This window comes from Oryza brachyantha, chromosome 6 (assembly GCF_000231095.2).
Source record: "Oryza brachyantha chromosome 6, ObraRS2, whole genome shotgun sequence".
Lineage (NCBI taxonomy): Eukaryota > Viridiplantae > Streptophyta > Magnoliopsida > Poales > Poaceae > Oryza > Oryza brachyantha.
Genome location: NC_023168.2, coordinates 13,056,844 through 13,074,947, shown reverse-complemented (window position 1 = coordinate 13,074,947; position 18,104 = coordinate 13,056,844). Strand labels below are relative to the sequence as shown.

General features: G+C 37.8%; 2 protein-coding genes across 2 annotated transcripts; both read left to right on the top strand.

Annotated features, from left to right (window-relative positions):
* Positions 1 to 5,198: 5,198 nt before the first annotated feature.
* LOC102705921 (BTB/POZ domain-containing protein POB1-like) lies at positions 5,199 to 10,861 on the top strand. Its single transcript, XM_006656054.3, has 6 exons — positions 5,199 to 5,631; positions 7,758 to 7,883; positions 8,856 to 8,974; positions 9,065 to 9,128; positions 9,463 to 9,742; positions 9,824 to 10,861. The coding sequence occupies exons 1-6, from the start codon at positions 5,412 to 5,414 to the stop codon at positions 10,635 to 10,637; spliced, it is 1,623 nt and encodes a 540-aa protein (XP_006656117.2). The 5' UTR covers positions 5,199 to 5,411; the 3' UTR covers positions 10,638 to 10,861.
* Positions 10,862 to 15,993: 5,132 nt separating this feature from the next.
* On the top strand, positions 15,994 to 16,655 carry LOC102718466 (BTB/POZ domain-containing protein POB1-like). The gene has a single exon (XM_006656938.2). The coding sequence runs from the start codon at positions 15,994 to 15,996 to the stop codon at positions 16,585 to 16,587; it is 594 nt and encodes a 197-aa protein (XP_006657001.1). The 3' UTR covers positions 16,588 to 16,655.
* The last annotated feature ends 1,449 nt before the right edge of the window (positions 16,656 to 18,104 follow it).

Genomic DNA, 18,104 nt, shown 5'->3' with positions numbered 1-18,104 from the left:
TGGAGGCGTTGTTGGACATTTTCAATAATGGCTTTATTTTAGGTTTGGTGGTAGCTAAGCCTGTTCAACTTTGGCCTGGCCCGAAAAACCCGAGACTTGACCTAGCCCAACCATGCACCGGACCATGCCTGAATGTTGAAGCCAAAAAGCCTAAGATTTTAAAAATAACATGAAAAAACCTAGCCCAGCCCAAGAAATCCTAGGGGTCGGGCAAGGTTCGGCCTCTATTTTTGCTATAGATGTTGGGCTTGGGTTTTTGGCTGGGCTTCTTTTCAGGTCTGGCCCAAGTTTTGAACAGGCCTAGTGGCAGTCATGGTGAGTTGGGGACTAGATCTTTGCTGTGTGTTAGCATCAACACGTGTAGTGGTTTGTTTTATTTTTTTCCTGATTACAACCTGTTCGGGCTGTAGTCTTTTTTTTTCCTGCTATATTCAATAAAAATGGTATAATTGTGTGCGGGTTCTTTCAAAAAAAAACTTTTCAAAAGAATTTCAAAACCATGACATTTAAGCTCATGCTTGGAGCCCTACCTTTCCAGCTGCACAGCCAAAATGGAAGATACAATTTCAATACGAAAGTTTGCTGTTTATTCATTCCCTATGTTCAATTTGAGATGGAAATTTGAAATCAATTCATAATCCATTGCAAAAGTTATGATTCTTCATTTTTTTTTCAATATAATCGCCCGCATATGAAAAACTTTTAGATGGTTATGCCTAATACTATAGCTTTCACATATCTGATGTCTCTCGTCAATACATTTTTTTTGAAAAAAGAAGACTTGTAAACAATATAAATCAACAATCTAGGAATCATGACCTAGACCGCTGTACATATTTTTTTTACTCTTAACATTGGTTCAAAATTTCTTTATTAGAATTTAGAACTTAGGACTTCGATAACAACTAGTTGACATAAACAGGATCGAAACTATCCGGCTGAATGTTTGAGGAAAAAAAGACACGAGTGACACTTTATATTAAGGTTTGAGCGAAAAAAGGACAAGAGTGACCCTTTATTAAATTATATATGGTTGGAACTGTGAAGATGGTTGATAATAGGATGGAGAGAAATTTAAATGAAAGGTGATTAATTGGAATAACATTATGCTAACATATATCTATTTTTGAATTCTACAAAGATGACTGTTTTAGGACAAAGGTCGTAGGAAATGAGAAATATAGAAAGTGGAAAAAACGTAAAAAAAAATCAAATGCCATGCTATGAGCAATCTTGTTGAATTGAAAACGATTTATTTTTTGAATTGGTCGTTTGGATACTTCACAGTAAACTTGCTGGAATTTATATTGTTAGAGTAAGGTTAAGAGGAGAACAAAAAAGAGAAAAGGTGTATTCGGTTTTCTCAAAAAAGAAAATCAAAACCGTAAGGTTTGAGCTCATTCTTAAAATCTTCTAAAAGGTGGAGAAAAAGAATTACTCTATTTTTTTCCCAATCGGATCCTATAAGCCAAAAGTCTACACAAAATAAAAGTAGATGTTTTGAATCCTTGAAAATGATATAAAAATCCAAACGTTCTAGGCAGACAAACATAATGAAAATAAATCGACGATCTAAAATACAGATTGGATTCCATTGTTTATGGACTTCCTATGTTCAGTTTGGGAAGAAAATTTAGAGAATTGTGCACACAAGATTCTCTCACAAAAATTGTACACACCATTTGACAGATATCACCAAAAATTATAGAAAAAGATATATATGTAATTCTAAAAGTATTGTACCTGTGTATAAAGTCTCGTCCTATATATACATGAAGAGTAACACAAAAGACAAAATTCTGACATATCTATACTCTATAAAAATTATGAGATTTTCTTTTTTGGTTACGGTCAAAATATTATAAATTTAATTTGAAGATGAAACCTTATACATAAGTGTAACACAATTAGAAGTACATGTTCAATTTTATTTGTCAATTTTTTGTTTATTTATTAGCTGTATGCATGGTGTGTGCACGGGAAGCCTGTGTGCATATGATACTTAGGCAGGGAAACCACGATATAATCATTATAAAACAAATAACCTTACGTAGGCTGACTTTATACATTATAAGTATGGTCTTTATAGCATTAATTTCTACAGTAGTTCATATTCATATGAGCCACAGATAAGAATAAATGCCCTCATATTTTTTTTTACATTTGAGACTCACTTTTTTCTAGTCCATTATAAACATTGTGGAGTTTGACACAACTAAGAGCAACTCCAAGAGAATGGCTATCTCACTTGCAATAGTTAAATTTGACAATTTTGCATAAAAACTATGCTCCAAGAGAATGTCTATATGACTTGCCATGCCATTTGAAGGGCTAAACTTGAGTCTTCAATGACCAAATCTAGCAACTCATTCCTCCACTAGCACAATTGCTATCCGTGGGTCCCACCCATCACCCACTTGTCATCCTCTCCTTGCCAGGATTTGGAGAGTGTGGAGAGGTAGTCTCTTAGAGATGCTATATGAATTCAAGTTGCCAAAACTAAAATGAATGGCTAAATTTTAATTTGGAGAGTCAAAATTTAGCCATTCTTTTGGAGATGCTCTAATACCATTTCACTTATCCATGCTTTCTATAAAGTTAATGTCCTTGTCTCTTCTCTCATGAAGCCACATCACCTCAATTGTTTTTAGCCTTAGGATGATACATCAAGAGTATAAATTAAGCAACATCATCTCAATTGTTTTTAGCCTTAGAATAATACATCAAGGGTGTAAATTGTATCTCTTCACATCACCTCAATTGTTTTTAGCATTTGGATTAGTGGTGTTAACGGAGCGGATTCGAACGGATAGTGGTCATACCATATCCTAAATCATAATTTTTAAGCGGATGCGGATTGTTGCGGATGTCGAAAATGGTGCGGAGTCGGCTCGGAAATGGATTATTATTACCGGATGTGATATGTACATGTGATCAACACATTGCCATTTAATATTGGATGAAAAAATACTTGGGCTATTGATGAGCCTTTGATTTAGTACTTTGTGAGCTAAAAAACTCGGATTATCCGCTAAAATGACTATCGGATAATCCGGTAAAAAAAGATAATACACATCCATCGGATATTAATAATATCACATCCGTATCCGAATCCGCAACTCACTGTCCGAATCCGACTCCGTATCCGCCAGATAGTTTCAAACCCCTACCACATCCTCAATTCAAGCGGGTTCGGATTCGGATCGGATATTATCCGATCCTTTAACACCTCTAATTTGGATGATTCATCAAGAGTGTAGATTGCATCTCTTCCCCTGAAAGACACATCATACAACTCAACCATTTATAACTTATAGATGATTAATAAAGACGTAAAAATATATAAACACATAAAAAAATCGTATAGTATGTAAGAAATTTTTTTAGAATTTATATCTATTATATTATCACGCAGTTCTCCATAGCAACGCGTGGGGTATCCATATAGTATAGTCTATATTTGTCTATCTACATTCTCCATACCCTTAGGTCTATCTCAATGTATAGTTTCATAATATAGTTACCAAAACCATAAACTAGGTAACCGAGCCAGATAAGTTTTATGGGGATGAAACTCCTCTTTCATCTCATGGAACTCCCTCATTTAATGACCCTGCCAAGTCAGTAATTTTGCTGATGAGATACTCTATTAATGTGCATGACACCTTCATGAAACATGTATTAAGACTGACTTTATTCTTAGATCTTTATAACATTTATGATCTCATCATTTTCAATAATTGATTGCAAGTGAAGAACTTCCACATGGTTCGACCTTGGCCTTATTTATACTCCAGCATTGTTTGGACAGTATCATGTGGTCATCAACACGAGGCATAAAAAGGCCAAGAGACTGAAAATTTCAGTCGTCCTCTGGGCGCTTCAATCATGAGCAACCCCTAATTCAGCCACCACCGCCATGTTCGCAAATGTGCATAGCAGCCGTACACAGATAACAACACCACCACTCCACACACCAGGCAAGGCAGCAATGATGGCTCTGATCACAATTTCTCACCCTCCCCATTTACTCGAGCGTGGTGAACCCCGTGACCATCTGATATAGTCCCCCCTTCCTCCCTTACCCTACCTCCCCTGGCTCTCGTCCTTTCGTTTTCAAGATGAAAAAAACATACAAAACTGATTTATTTATAAATAAAAATAATTTATTATTAAACTTTTATACATGTGTATAACGAAGGACTCACTATAAAAACTAAAAAACTTTAAATTAGGTTTTAAAATTTAAATTAAAATTTCTAAGGGTAAGTTCAAAGATAGAGACTAGCACGAACTCTTACGATAATACTGACTTATTTTATAAACGTATGTATAAAGGTAGAGTCATGTATGGTTTTTCATTAATATAATAAAATATTTTTTTAGTACTCTTTCTTTTCTTTTAATCTACCCCAAGCAAAAAATTTTCTTTAAATAAATGCTAAAAATCGACTTAAGACCGTTGCCTTTTCTTTTCCCTAGTTACTCATTACTCTATGTCCTCATATTTAGGGCTTGTTTAGATGGGGCTAAACTTTTTAGCCCCATGTCACATCGGATGTTTGGACACTAATTTGAAGTATTAAATATAGACTATTAATAAAACCCATCCATAATCTTAGACTAATTCACGAGACGAATCTAATGAGCCTAATTAATCCATAATTAACCTATGTGATGCTACAGTAAACACTTGCTATATATAGATTAATTAGGCTTAAAAAATTCGTCTCACGGATTAGCTCTCATTCTAAAATTAGTTTTTTTATTAGTCTATGTTTAACACTTTAAATTAGTGTCCAAACATCTGATGTGACTAAAAACTAAAATTAAATCTCAAAAACAAACACGCCTTATTCATGAGTAAACAAATAATAATCATTTTACATGCCCTAACAAGTCCTATCAGCGAAAGGACAGGGGGCCGTATCAAATCTCTCTACGCAAGGCACAGAAACACCCCAAACTTACCCACCCTCCGACACGGGGGCCCCACGCCGGCAGCGACCCGCCTGCGGACAGATGGGCCCAGCGGGTAGACGTGCGGGTGGGTGCATATATATATACACACACACCGGCTCGCGTGGCCTTCAGTCTCGCCGTCTCGTGTGTGTGGAGTCCGTTCGTCCCGTTCCGTTCGTCCTGCGCCTTTTGCATTTCGCCCCCCCCCTCGTGTTTCGGAGAATTACGATCGTGCCCCTCCCTCTGCATCATCTTCTTCTCTCCCTCCTCCTCTCTCTCTTTCTATCTGTCTACGGCTCTTGAGTTGAGTTGAGTAGAGCCTCTTCGTCCCTCCGCGCTAGGGTTAGGGTTTCGGCGGGCGGGGGCTGATGGAGGGGGTGGGGGGAAGAGGAGGGGTGGTGAGGTGAGGTGAGGTGAGGTCGAGGGTGGTGGATTTGGCGGGAGGGGGGATGGGGGAGATGGACCCGGACTTCTCGCGGGCGAGCGGGGGCCCGAGCTTCGAGTTCGCCTTCAACTCCGTCAACTTCTCCGACCGGGTGCTGCGGATCGAGATCGTCGCCGGGGACGACGCGCCGGGGGCCAAGGGCGCCGCCGGGGAAGGGTGCTCCTCGCTCGCCGACTGGGCCCGCCAGCGGAAGCGGCGCCGGGAGGAGCTCCGCCGCGGGAAAGGTGAGGGCCGATTGCTTTTTTTTTCCTTCTCCGTTTCCTTCCCCCGGATGATGTGGTTTGGATTCGAATTGTTTTGGGGGCAGCGAAGGGAGGGGAGCGTTCGTTGGAAAGTTGGAACCCTCGATAGTTGGTTGGGGGGGGGGGGGGGAATTGGGAGGTGGTGGTGCCTCCTTTTCTCCGCGATGATTTGATTTGACCATCTGCTGGAACTTTAGGTAGTAAAGCTAAAGCATTTTGTTAGGTTTCAAGGGTGGGAGAGAGAAAGAGATGGTTAGACACCTTTACGTTTTCCCTCCCCTCAAAATCAATATTTGAGCTTCAATGTTCTTGTATACTTTCTCTTCGAAATTTTAAGCTGTCGCATTTGGATTTAGGTAATGATGCACTCCAATCGATATGATTTCCTGATCAATTTGTTGACAAGATGACATTAGTTGTGGATTTTAGATGGCACAGTCAAGCGTTGTTGTAATTTCATAATTCAAATTTGGGAATAAGTTGTGGATTTATATGGGTGGGTGTATGTAGTTCTTTTTCGGTAATATGACATGCTACTTCATGTATGTATTATGACCATTTTGAACTGCAAGTAAACTGGCCATTGTGTCCAAAAGAAACTCAATTATGGTCCAAGTCTGGATCAAACATACCTTGTGATTTCTTGTCGCTTTGTGACATGTGATTATTGACAACTAACTGCTACTGCTGATACCTCACATTTCTCTTTCCTTGTGAAGTTTATAAGTTAGGAAGTTTGTGTGACTTCTGCGGTCCATTTATTGAAGAAATGTTAAAATGCACCAACACTGATATATGATCCATTGGAGTTCAGAATGCAATGCTCTTCTACAAATTGTTAGATATTGCCCTTACATTTTTTAATCTCACAAATAGTTTTGGTTATCTACATACAATGCTTAATGGAATCCAAACTTTTTACAAAATGTAGAAACTATAATTCAAATAACATCGTCAAATTTTGGTTCATAGTACTGTGAGGGCTGACCTGATCATTCATGTGTGCAATGGTCTAAATGTAACATGTCAGTCTGTATTGGTTTATTAATACATTATCTCCTGAGGGTTAATTTGCAGTTACTTGCTGTGATTCCTTATTGTAGTTACAATATTGTCACTTGTCTGAGAAATCATATTATTGTTAGAAAAATCTATTATTCAACTGTTGTTTGTTTCACATTTACTCCATTTTGGAATGACTTAGCTACTCCTTTTTGAAGCTAGGTTAAAAGAAAAACAGCGCCATGACAAAATTTCTAAAACTGGTCGCACCAAATGAGATTCTCATAATCATACTAGATTTGCATATGGAGGGAAAGTAGAAAAGGATTGAAAGGATTAATTAATTGAATGGATAGACATGGATGTGAATTATAAGAGGTCTTGAGGAGAAAAAAGGGGTGTATTTGTTTATAGTAACTAGCAGGATGGGTACTGCATGGTATTTTACATATAGAAAAGAGTATATATTTACAGAAAGGGGACAAGGAATTTACAAAGTGCCAAGTAAGGGTTTCGAACCATGATTGCCATGCTGATCTATCTGTCTCTTTTGTTCGTTCCATTATTTTTTAATTTCTCGTCGTGCCTTACGTGCCATCTGGTTATTCCATTATAGGTAGGTAGTTTGCATATCTCCCCTGTTTTGTGGAATGCTCAACATAGTGTGCAACTTTATACTACCTCCGTTTCATATTGTAAGTCTTTCTAGCATTGCCTAAATTCATTCATGGATGAATGTACATAATTTATATATGTGTCTAGATTCATTAGCATCCATATGAATCTAGGCAATGCTAGAAAGACTTACATTGTGAAACCGAGGGAGTATCTTTTCTCTATAGTGTAGCCCATGTGTCCAGCTTTGTCCCTAGTGGTAATTTACAGTCACCATTAATGTCGAACATTAATGATTGTTCATCATATTTGAGATTTGTCTGTTGAAATTCACTATTTCACCAGCATGTTCTAATGGTATTCCAGTTTTGCCTTTAATTTTGCACTAGTCTCATAATTCTTTATGGTTTCCATGTTGATCATCAGCTTTGCTAGCATGTAGATCTTTTTTTCCTCAGCAACTTATCTGTTCTTCCATTTCATGGCTCCAGAATCAGGAAAGTTTACAGATCTGGAAACTTGTAAAGTTGAACAAGAAGAATGTGACACCTATGAGGAAAACAACGAGGAACCTGTAGCTATGATAGAAGAATCTCCACCGGATATAGGACAGGATGGTCAGTGCAATTTTAATTTCTGCTTTTTATCATGTTGTTCAAATGAAGTTCTTGCACACATTTGATCACAAACTCCTTACATTATTCTCCATTTTGAACATGTAACCCACTGGGTATATGTTAACTAACTACTTATAGTAGGTGATTTTAGAGTTCAGAGCTAGCACATTGTGTGGTAGTGATTTTACCAAGGTTAGTAGTTGGCAAACGTTGGTACAAGTTAACCGTCGGTTCTCCTGTTTCTTTGCCTGCAATTTAATTTAGCAGACGATATGCGGAAATCATTTTATATGCCTTTAAGGCCCTGTTTGATTCAGCTTGGGATTATTAAAATCTGGCTTATTAAGAGTAAGCTGAAACAAACAAATGGATTATTGTAACAGATTATTATAATATAGAGCCCAGATTACTATAATATGATACGCTCATCCGAAGGTGTTTTTTGTAGATTATTGGGTGGCTTTAGACCCACTGCCCTTGGATACTTCAAAATAATTACATACATTTATCATTTCTTTCTACTTCAGCTTATAATAATCCAGCTTACAATAATATGACTGAATAATGCTATAATAAACATGGCCTAAGATACCAGTTATTAGGTAAATTTGACTTTTATGGCTATGCTTCTTCAAACTCCAATCTGCAAATTAGGGATAGTGTAGAGCCAGGCTATACTTCTGTGGGAGATATTTCCAATAGAAGAAGTTCATGCTCTTGTAGAGAAGCAAACTTATTAAGATTGCTTAAAGCAGCTAGGAATGATGATTTCCTTTTTGTGCTCTGTTTTAAATGATGTGTGTGACATTCCCCATGTTCTTATCTTGCCAGCATAGCAGACACAAAGCTGTTCTGCTATAAAGTACATCCTCCATTACCATAAGATCAAAATTTTCCATCTTGTGGTGCTGATGTGCTCCCTTTCATTTTGTTCCTATTTGCCATTTGTTTCACTGGTCTATTCTTTGCCAGGTGAGGATGGAGAAAGCAGTGATTCATCCTGGAGTATGGAGTGTACCCAAGTCCTGAGAGTAAAGTCTATTTATATCAGTTCTGCGATTCTAGCTGCGAAAAGTCCTTTCTTTTACAAGGTAATTGTAAAATTGTTCTGAAATGCATTACTCATTTGCTCTACTTGTGTTGCTAGATAGCTAATATCATCATTGTACTCTTCTTTTTAGCTTTTCTCAAATGGAATGAAAGAATCTGAACAGAGGCATGCAACTCTTAGAATAACTGCTTCAGGTAATTCTGTAGTTCAATATGTTCAATGTTTGTTTCTATTTAACAAAAAATTTAATTTCTTCCCTATCCTATAATAGTATAACTTTCTTTATACTACTATGGTGAGTTTTGTTTGTACTTGCAGCTTATAGGGTCTATCTTTGTGATACTTTATACTCAAAATTTTATTGTCTACAACCCACTGTTGTGCATATTCCTCTATCATCTCTCGGAAACTATGCAGAAATGTAATTTGAAAACCTTTCAAATGAGAACAAGGGAGAATTTTCTGCTATTTGATTTTCTAGTAAAACAGATAGCTTTGATCTGATCATTTTATGTCTATTTGAAACAGAGGAAAATGCACTCATGGAGCTTTTGAGCTTTATGTATAGCGGAAAGTTGACGACAAATCAGCCAACCCTTCTGCTGGATATCTTGATGATTGCTGATAAATTCGAGGTTGTTTCTTGTATGAGGCATTGCAGTCAATTACTAAGAAGCTTGCCTATGACTACAGAATCTGCACTGCTCTATCTAGACCTCCCTTCCAGCATTTCAATGGCTGCTGCAGTTCAGCCACTGACAGATGCTGCCAAGGAATTCCTTGCCAACAAGTACAAAGATTTGACCAAGTGAGTATTTTCTATTGAATGCAGCTAGAACTAAACTATGGAAACAACATAATGCACTAAAGGAATGCTTCCTGATTTCAGGCTTCAGGATGAAGCAATGAATATTCCTCTGGCTGGCATTGAAGCCATCCTATGGAGTAATGATCTGCAGGTGGCATCAGAAGATGCTATCTATGATTTTGTGATCAAGTGGGCACGCTCTCAATACCCAAAATTGGAGGAGAGGCGTGAGATCTTGGGTACTCGTTTGTTGCCACTTGTTCGGTTCTGTCATATGACCTGCAGAAAGCTGCGGAAGGTCCTAGCATGCAATGATCTGGATCATGAGCAGGCAACTAAATGTGTCACTGAGGCACTTCTATACAAAGCTGATGCTCCGCATCGACAGCGTGCCCTTGCAGCAGATGTTTTGACTTGCAGGAAATATGCTGAGCGAGCTTACAAATACCGTCCACTTAAGGTGGTGGAATTCGACCGACCTTATCCACAGTGTATAGCATACTTGGATCTGAAGCGCGAGGAGTGCAGCCGGCTTTTCCCGTCTGGACGGATATACTCGCAAGCATTCCATCTCGCAGGGCAGGGCTTCTTTCTGTCAGCACATTGTAACATGGATCAGCAAAGTGCCTTCCATTGCTTTGGTCTGTTCCTAGGGATGCAAGAGAAAGGCTCAACAAGTGTTACTGTAGAATATGAGTTCGCTGCAAGGACAAAGCCGTCAAGCGAGTTTGTCAGCAAGTACAAGGGTTACTATACCTTCACCGGCGGAAAGGCTGTTGGATACCGGAATCTGTTTGCAATTCCATGGTCATCGTTCATGGCTGATGACAGCCTCTTCTTCATCGATGGGGTACTACACTTAAGAGCTGTATTAACCATAAACAACCCTAGATAGTTGATGGCGTATAACTAACAGCGTCTGCGTCCTTGAATTGTCCAAATTGGTGGGGTCTTAGTGTGAAAAATCGTGTGTCATTCGGACTTACTGTTGTTTTCTACTTGAGCATCTAAATAGACAGTTTGGAAACGAGTAAAATCCCTTTTGTTTTTACATCAAAAGAGGATCATGACATGTTACGCATTGCTATTGAACTGTGAAAAGTAATTCTTCTAATCAAAGTTGGCAGTCATACCTCTAGTGTCTTTTTTGTTGGTATACTCGATTTATCTAAACTAGCTATAATACTTTTAGCTAACTTGACTGAGGTTTGGCCACTAAAACTAAATTTATTTTAGCTAATATGAGATAAGTTTATCATATTTTTTATTGTTATTGACGCATGAGTCCTACATGATAAAATGAGCAGGGTTACCAAAACTGTGGTAACCGTTCCCTCTTTGGAGGCACGGTTTCGATAAGTCGTGATAACTGAGTTTAAATTTGAGAGGATTTAAAAAATTTAAAGAAATTTAATATATATATATATATGTTATATATGTTGATATATAGTATAGTTTTGTCAAAAAAATTTATGAAAAAAAATATATTTTCGGTGTAATTAAAAATCATAAACAAGAATTTCGGGAAACAAAATTAAAAAATAGTCTATCGCAAATAATATTTTATATAAAGATGGTTAAGAATATTTTGTTGTTAAGTCATTATTAATTTACACTAGACACCAGGTTGCATAATATTGAAATACAAATATACAACGATATATATGGAAAATATCTATGGAGAAAAATTATACGTGCACGGTAGTAATAATTGGTAGTAGGTACAGTTGTGACGCAACAATCAAAATAAAGTTATTATTTGTTATTGGTGTGAATTATTTAGTGAAGGGTGATATAAGTCGTATGACGGTGTACGTTTGTATGTTCGAATATTAGGAGTTTAGAAAAGGTCATATGAAAATTTTCTTGATTTCCCTAAAACATGTTCTATTTTTTCTATGTCACAACTCACAAATATAGTCACAAAATGTTTTTCTATTTTTCATGTATTTTTAAAGATTTTTTAATTTTTTTTTTGCATTTGACATCACACCCGCGATAACCGCGGTTTCGGCTGCAAAAACCGCGCGGGAAACCATGGTTTCGTCGTTCTCATGCGCTGTTTTAGCACATACTAACTATGCGGTAACCGTGTAAAACCGCGCGGTAACCGCGTTTACCGCGCGGTTTTGAATTCAAATTTTTTATTTTCAAATTCGTTGTGATTTTTGCGGTTACCTTGCGGGATCCGCGGAAGCGCGGTACCGCAGTTTTCGCGGAAAAAACGGTTTCAGTAACCCTGAAAATGAGAATATTTCTATGAACGTGGCAAGGATTATTACACATCTTGTTTACCCTAGTTTTGCAACCCATATTGCCTTGTTTTCCTATTAATGTTGTATTTTTTGAAAAAAAATCTATTTGCTTAAAAAATTATACATATCGTTTTAAGGTTTATTAGCTAATAATTAATTATACGCTAATCCGCTGTTACAGTTTAGTAACCGATAGAAGAACAGGACACTCAGTTAAGCTTACTGACTTGAATTGTGGTGGCTACTTCCAACAACTACTCTGTTGTTTTACCGGATACAGTTGATTTCTATATCTACATTTGATTGTTGTTTTATATAATATTTTAGTACAAATATGTAAAATTATAAGTATACTTAAAGTGTTTTTACTAATAAATTATATCACAACAAAATAATTAATAATTATATAAATCTTTTGAATAAGATGAATTGTTAAATAGATCTAAAAAGTTAATGACATAGAAGAATCACAGAATGGAGGGAGTACCTGGACAGGGAAATTAATGGTCGGTGGATGTCTCTGCGAGGGATGAAAACGGTGTGGGAAACGGTATCATATTTTAACTATATTTTCAGAAACGATATCGGTGTGGTCGGAAAATTTTCATATTTATGAAAATTTATGAATACTTAATGTGAAATTCGATAAAGTTTAGATATAAACTGAAAATGTTAAATTTTAAAAAGGATAATGGTCGGTAAGATATTTTTATATTATTATTTTCGAAAAAGGTATCGGTACGATCGATAAATTTCAATACCGTTTTCATCTCTGCCAGTCTAGGTCATTGTTTGGATGGGCAGCTAATGTGCACTTCTGAATTTCTGTTCGTCTTACGTTGTTCGTCTCGTTTCTTCACGTGGTAAGGAGATGCATCCTGCCAAGCCTGCCGCGAAAAGATCTTGAGGTGCCTGCTCTACTTCTGAGAGACCAACCGCCATTGTGGTAAACCTAAGATCTGATTCATGGTGGTTGCATTAACCGTGTCACCTTTTTAAGAGTATCTGATTATGTATAACAATATTGAATCTCAATCCTAAAAATAGAGGCTTCATTTTTTTTTAAAAAAAGTCAAATCTATCCATCTCCCTATCCTCAAGCCCAATAGTTTTTAGAATTCCCAAAACCATTTTTTTCGGTCCCTACCTGTAGGAGCGCATGTTACACTCTTAATCAACGAAAAATTATCCTCACACATAAGAAGGCAGTTGGACTCCATAGGTGTAGTATACGCGGGTCTCACCCGATGAGCATAGGCATAGGTACGAGATCTCGCTCGTGGGTACACGTGGGTCGAATACCCGTAAATATACAGGTCAGGTGTGGGTATAGATCTTCACCCGTGAGTATCTATCGGGTACTCACAACACTATATAAATACGCATATCCTACCTTCATGCATTAAATCTTACATTCTGTTATTCCCATATTGGATACCTGTCATTCCTATATTGGATACCATATCATATTTCATTTTGCGTAGCAACAAATAATTCTATCTACGTTACTCTTTACATTGTAAATGCACAATGCACTTGCACGTTAGCATTCGAAGAAGAGACAAGAAAAAGAAAATGACAGACAAGTTATCCTGACCCTGATCTCGATCTGTTGACAAAGGAAACAGAATAACAGATAATCCCCGTGAAAGGAAGAGCAGTACAGACAGATACCAATAAATCTGAAGATTTTCTACAGTCAGAAGACAGACCCACAGTTTCGTAATCCTATGCGCTTCATTTTCCGACTTAAACGAAACCATACGATTAGACCTTATTACTTTTGACTTCCACTAAAGGATGGTTCTGTGGGATGCTTCACGAGTTCATCCTGAGTATCCTCGGTAGCTAGCCTAAATTTGATTATTCATATATTTATATTTATTTGAATGATTATCTAAAATAGTTTTATCCTTTATATCTCGTTGTGTTCCAGCAGATCATTCATATCTGATATCTTTTCATATCTCTTTGGAGGATACAGAGAGAACATCTAAATATAGAGTTTTTCTATCATAATATGGATGTCATCTAAAAATAGAGGATACGATAGATGTTGTACTAAAGCTCGATTTTTATCCTTTATTATCTACTTTTCAAATGGAAGATAAGATAAATATACCGCTGGGATGCTCTTAGTTAGCAGACTCAGCATCTTCCCAAGCATCGAAACACATCTAGGCCAGGGACAACCAATCAACTGTCATATTAACCTTGGAGAAAATCAAGATCGTGGATTCGTGGTCCTTTATTTGGACAAAATCACAACCGTATTGCTTAGGCCATTTTAGTTCCAAAATTTTTTCGCATTTAACCGTCACATCGAATCTTTCAACACATATATAGAGTATTAAATATAGTTAATAAAATAACTAGTTGCATAGTTGGAAAGAAATTTGCGAGACGGATCTTTTGAGCCTAATTAGTCTATGAGTAGCCATAACTGCTACAGTAACCCATACGATAATGATGAACTAATTAAGCTTAAAAAATTATCTCGTGGTTTTCTGACACCCTATATAATTAGTTTTTAACTAATCGATTTACATATTTTTTAAAAAAATGAATAAGACAAATGATTAAACGTATATAAAAAAGTAAACGGCGTCAAACATTTAGGAGTAGAGAGAGTACTAAAATTTTCGTTTCCTCCTTGGAATCGAGCACGAGCACCTCGAACTTCCGCATGGACCTAGAGTCGGACGAGAGGTACATTCAATCCCATGATCATCAAGCATAGGAACCTTGTTATTTCTTCCACCGATTATAACCAAATGCTCGTTGGCACAGGAACATAGGAACCTGTTATTTCTTCCGTTGATGATAATGAAATTCTCGGGGCACAGGTTCGGTTAGTCCCTGTGATCTTCCAAATGTGAAGAGATCTTCCGAACGCAGAGAGAAGGCTGTTTGGTTGCTGCCCTGGTCTGGAGGTCGTCACTTCTGAATGCTATTTTTTTAAAAAAGTAAGTTTTTTAAAAAAAAATATTCACTTTTTTCTGAAAAATTATTGTCACCTCGCATGATTTTTACAATGCACTATTATAATTGTCTTTTTTTTTTTGTGTGTGTGAAACTGTAAGTCTTTGAATTTGGTGTTGTGGGTATGGGTACCCATTACCAAACACACCCATGGATATGGGCACGGGGAAATTATGGTACATGTTATGAGTGTTGGAGTAGCAATTTATTTTATTATTGGTATAGGCATGGAGCAACAAAATAGGATAGATATTGTTAACACCAAAATTTAGTAAGATTTCTTAGTGCACGCGGTTAAGGAAATGACGTGATCAATCGACGGAAAGCTTATCCAAAATAGTCCGAATTCAACAGGAAATTGTGAAGACCAAGACATGACAGATTAATTTTATCTATTAATCAGAGTCAGTTTAGGAATTTTACATTATTTCTAGAGATAGAGTCTGATCGGGCTTTGTTATTTCCTTTTATCTATTAGAAAACATATATAATTAGACTTACAGTCCGATCGAGACTTGTTATTTCCTTTTACCTATTAGAAAACGTATAAATCTACATGTGGATATAAATATATACATATACGATCATTGTAAAAAATCTATATATATATATATATATATATAGATTAAATACAAATTTTGGCGCATCGTCGCCATTCTGGTTCCTCGTTTAGATTTCATCACCAACTAAACTTTATACCACACGCGGATCAATGCCGACGATGGCACGTGTGAAAGCTAAGGAGTGAGTGAGTGACTAGTTTACTGGCGTTGATGCCAAAATGGCCATCAATGTTGACTGGCTGCTTGCACAAGTACAGGTGTACAACTAGTATGACGTGAGCTGTGACGCGTCGCACTGTCGGTTTCACCATTTTAAGTCGGTTAACTTAATTTGACTGTCCGTCCATCTTTCAGCACTTGCTTAATTGTGTTAAAGTGTTGTCGTGTTCATCGTTGCTAGTTACAGTACTCTCACTGCTCTGAAATTTTGAGACAACCTGACCTCAGCACCATGCCGCCCAAGAAGCACCAATCAACACCAACCCCGGCGACGGCGGCGGCGGCCACTCCACCGGACATCCCGCCGTGGCACCCGCTGCAGGTGACGGTCCCGGAGCCATCGCCGTCGCCGTCGCCGCGGCGGTGCGTGGCGTACATGGACCTGACGCGGGAGGAGTGCGGTCGCCTCTTCCCGTCGGGGCGGCTACGCTCGCAGCCGTTCCGCCTCGACGGGCGGCCCTTCTTCCTGTCGGCGCGCTGCAACATGGACCAGCGTAACGCCTTCCACTGCTTCGGCCTCTTCCTAGCCATGGACGACGACGACGACGAGGATGATGAGGAAGATGATGCAGGCTCGCCGGCGAGCGTCACCGTCGAGTACGAGTTCGCAGCGAGGACGAGCGCGTCGTCGTCAGGAGACGAGTTCGTCAGCAGGTACAAGGGGTACTACACCTTCGCCGGCGGCAAGGCGTGTGGTTACCGGGATCTGCTTGGGACTCCATGGACGTCGCTCATGGCTGCTGCTGATGATGATAGCATCTTCTTCGTCGACGGGGTGCTGCGCTTGAGAGCTGAATTAAGCGTAAAAGAATTAGAATTAATATAGATGTATGATTGTGGCCGTGTTCGGCCACCCAGTTAGGTTATCTAACTTTTTTTACCGTGCACACGTTTTCCGAGCTGCTACACGGTGTATGTTTTGTAAAAATTTTCTATAGGAAGTTGTTTTAAAAAAATCATATTAATCTATTATATTTTTTTAATAATTAATAAATTAATTAATCATATACTAATCTATTACTACGTTTTCGTGCCGGATAACTAGCCCCTTCTTTCTTACCGAACGGGGCCTGTGTCACGAACTAGAGTTACTTCTTACCTTCTTTGTACTTGTAAGCACTGAGAGATCTTAGTTTTCTTCTAGACAGTTTGTTTCTTAATTTGCATATTGGGAGAGGAAGCAACCCTTCTGCGTGGACAATAATTAACTATTTGCTATTCTTATACGTGATATTTAATTAATATGTTTAGAACCTATATGTTATATCTAGACACGTAAGATGGTAAATATGTAAACTTGTTACTGTAGTAGTGGCAAAAAGTTTAAGTGTGAGTAAGTGAGTTTTCAATATGAATGTGTCTCTACGTAGGTGTGAAAGGAGAAAATAATCAATTTGCATGTCGGGAAATGTTGAACAACTTGTTTTTGTTTTACCTTGAACCTTTTCTTGGATGATTTATGTGCAAAGGCCGGAGGGCCCGGATTTATGTTTCGTTTTATTTCCATTATCTAAAAAACGAGAAATCCATGTATCTTAATGAGCTCGCTTGGTATTTCCGCATTTGTTTGGATACAACATTATCAACTGAGGACGACCTACCTGTTGTTTACTTGTTTGGTGTTGAATGACAAAAAAAAAGGTGCATTACGTTGTGGGTACAAAAATGTGTGCCATTATATTCACGCTGCCTGACCCTTAATACCGTTTATGGTTTTCTTTTGCTTGCTTCACTGTCACAGAACTTAAAAGAAAAAGAGTCATTTGTGCCGATCCATGAATACCCGTTACTAATATCCCAAGACCCAGACGCCCAGCACGTGCAAAGTAACAACCAACACAAATGACTGCCTATTTGTGCCGGATCTCGTTAATAACCACTACAAAACGATTGATTACCCTATTTGTAGCTGGGTATATAAAAGAATTGGAATAAAAGGTGTACTGTGCTGGGTATAAAAAAATATATCCTATTTGTGCCAAGTATATAGAGGAACTGGCACAAAATATGTACCTCATTTGTGCAGGGGTATCAAAAATATCCAAAATAACGGATATGAACACCTATATGTGCCGACTAGGTAGAAAAACTGACACAAATATGTATCTCATTTCCGAGTGTCTATTTGTGTCGGGTATACAGTAGAACCAGCACAAATGTTGATACCACTTGTGCCGCATATATATAGTAGAATCACACAAATGTTGTTCATATTTATCCTATATTTGTTGTGACGGTTTTTTATAATACCAGACATAACTATCGTCACTGTATATTAGGTTATTCATTCTGCTGGGGAGGCAGCTAACAAATAGCGCATCGGGCACCCTGACAATATATATT

Coding starts and splice junctions, on each gene's coding strand:
- LOC102705921 (XM_006656054.3), top strand. CDS start 5,412: ATGGGGGAGATGGACCCGGACTTCTCGCGGGCGAGCGGGGGCCCGAGC. Junction 7,884..8,855: donor ACCGGATATAGGACAGGATG/GTCAGTGCAATT, acceptor ATTCTTTGCCAG/GTGAGGATGGAGAAAGCAGT. Junction 8,975..9,064: donor AAAGTCCTTTCTTTTACAAG/GTAATTGTAAAA, acceptor TCTTCTTTTTAG/CTTTTCTCAAATGGAATGAA.
- LOC102718466 (XM_006656938.2), top strand. CDS start 15,994: ATGCCGCCCAAGAAGCACCAATCAACACCAACCCCGGCGACGGCGGCG.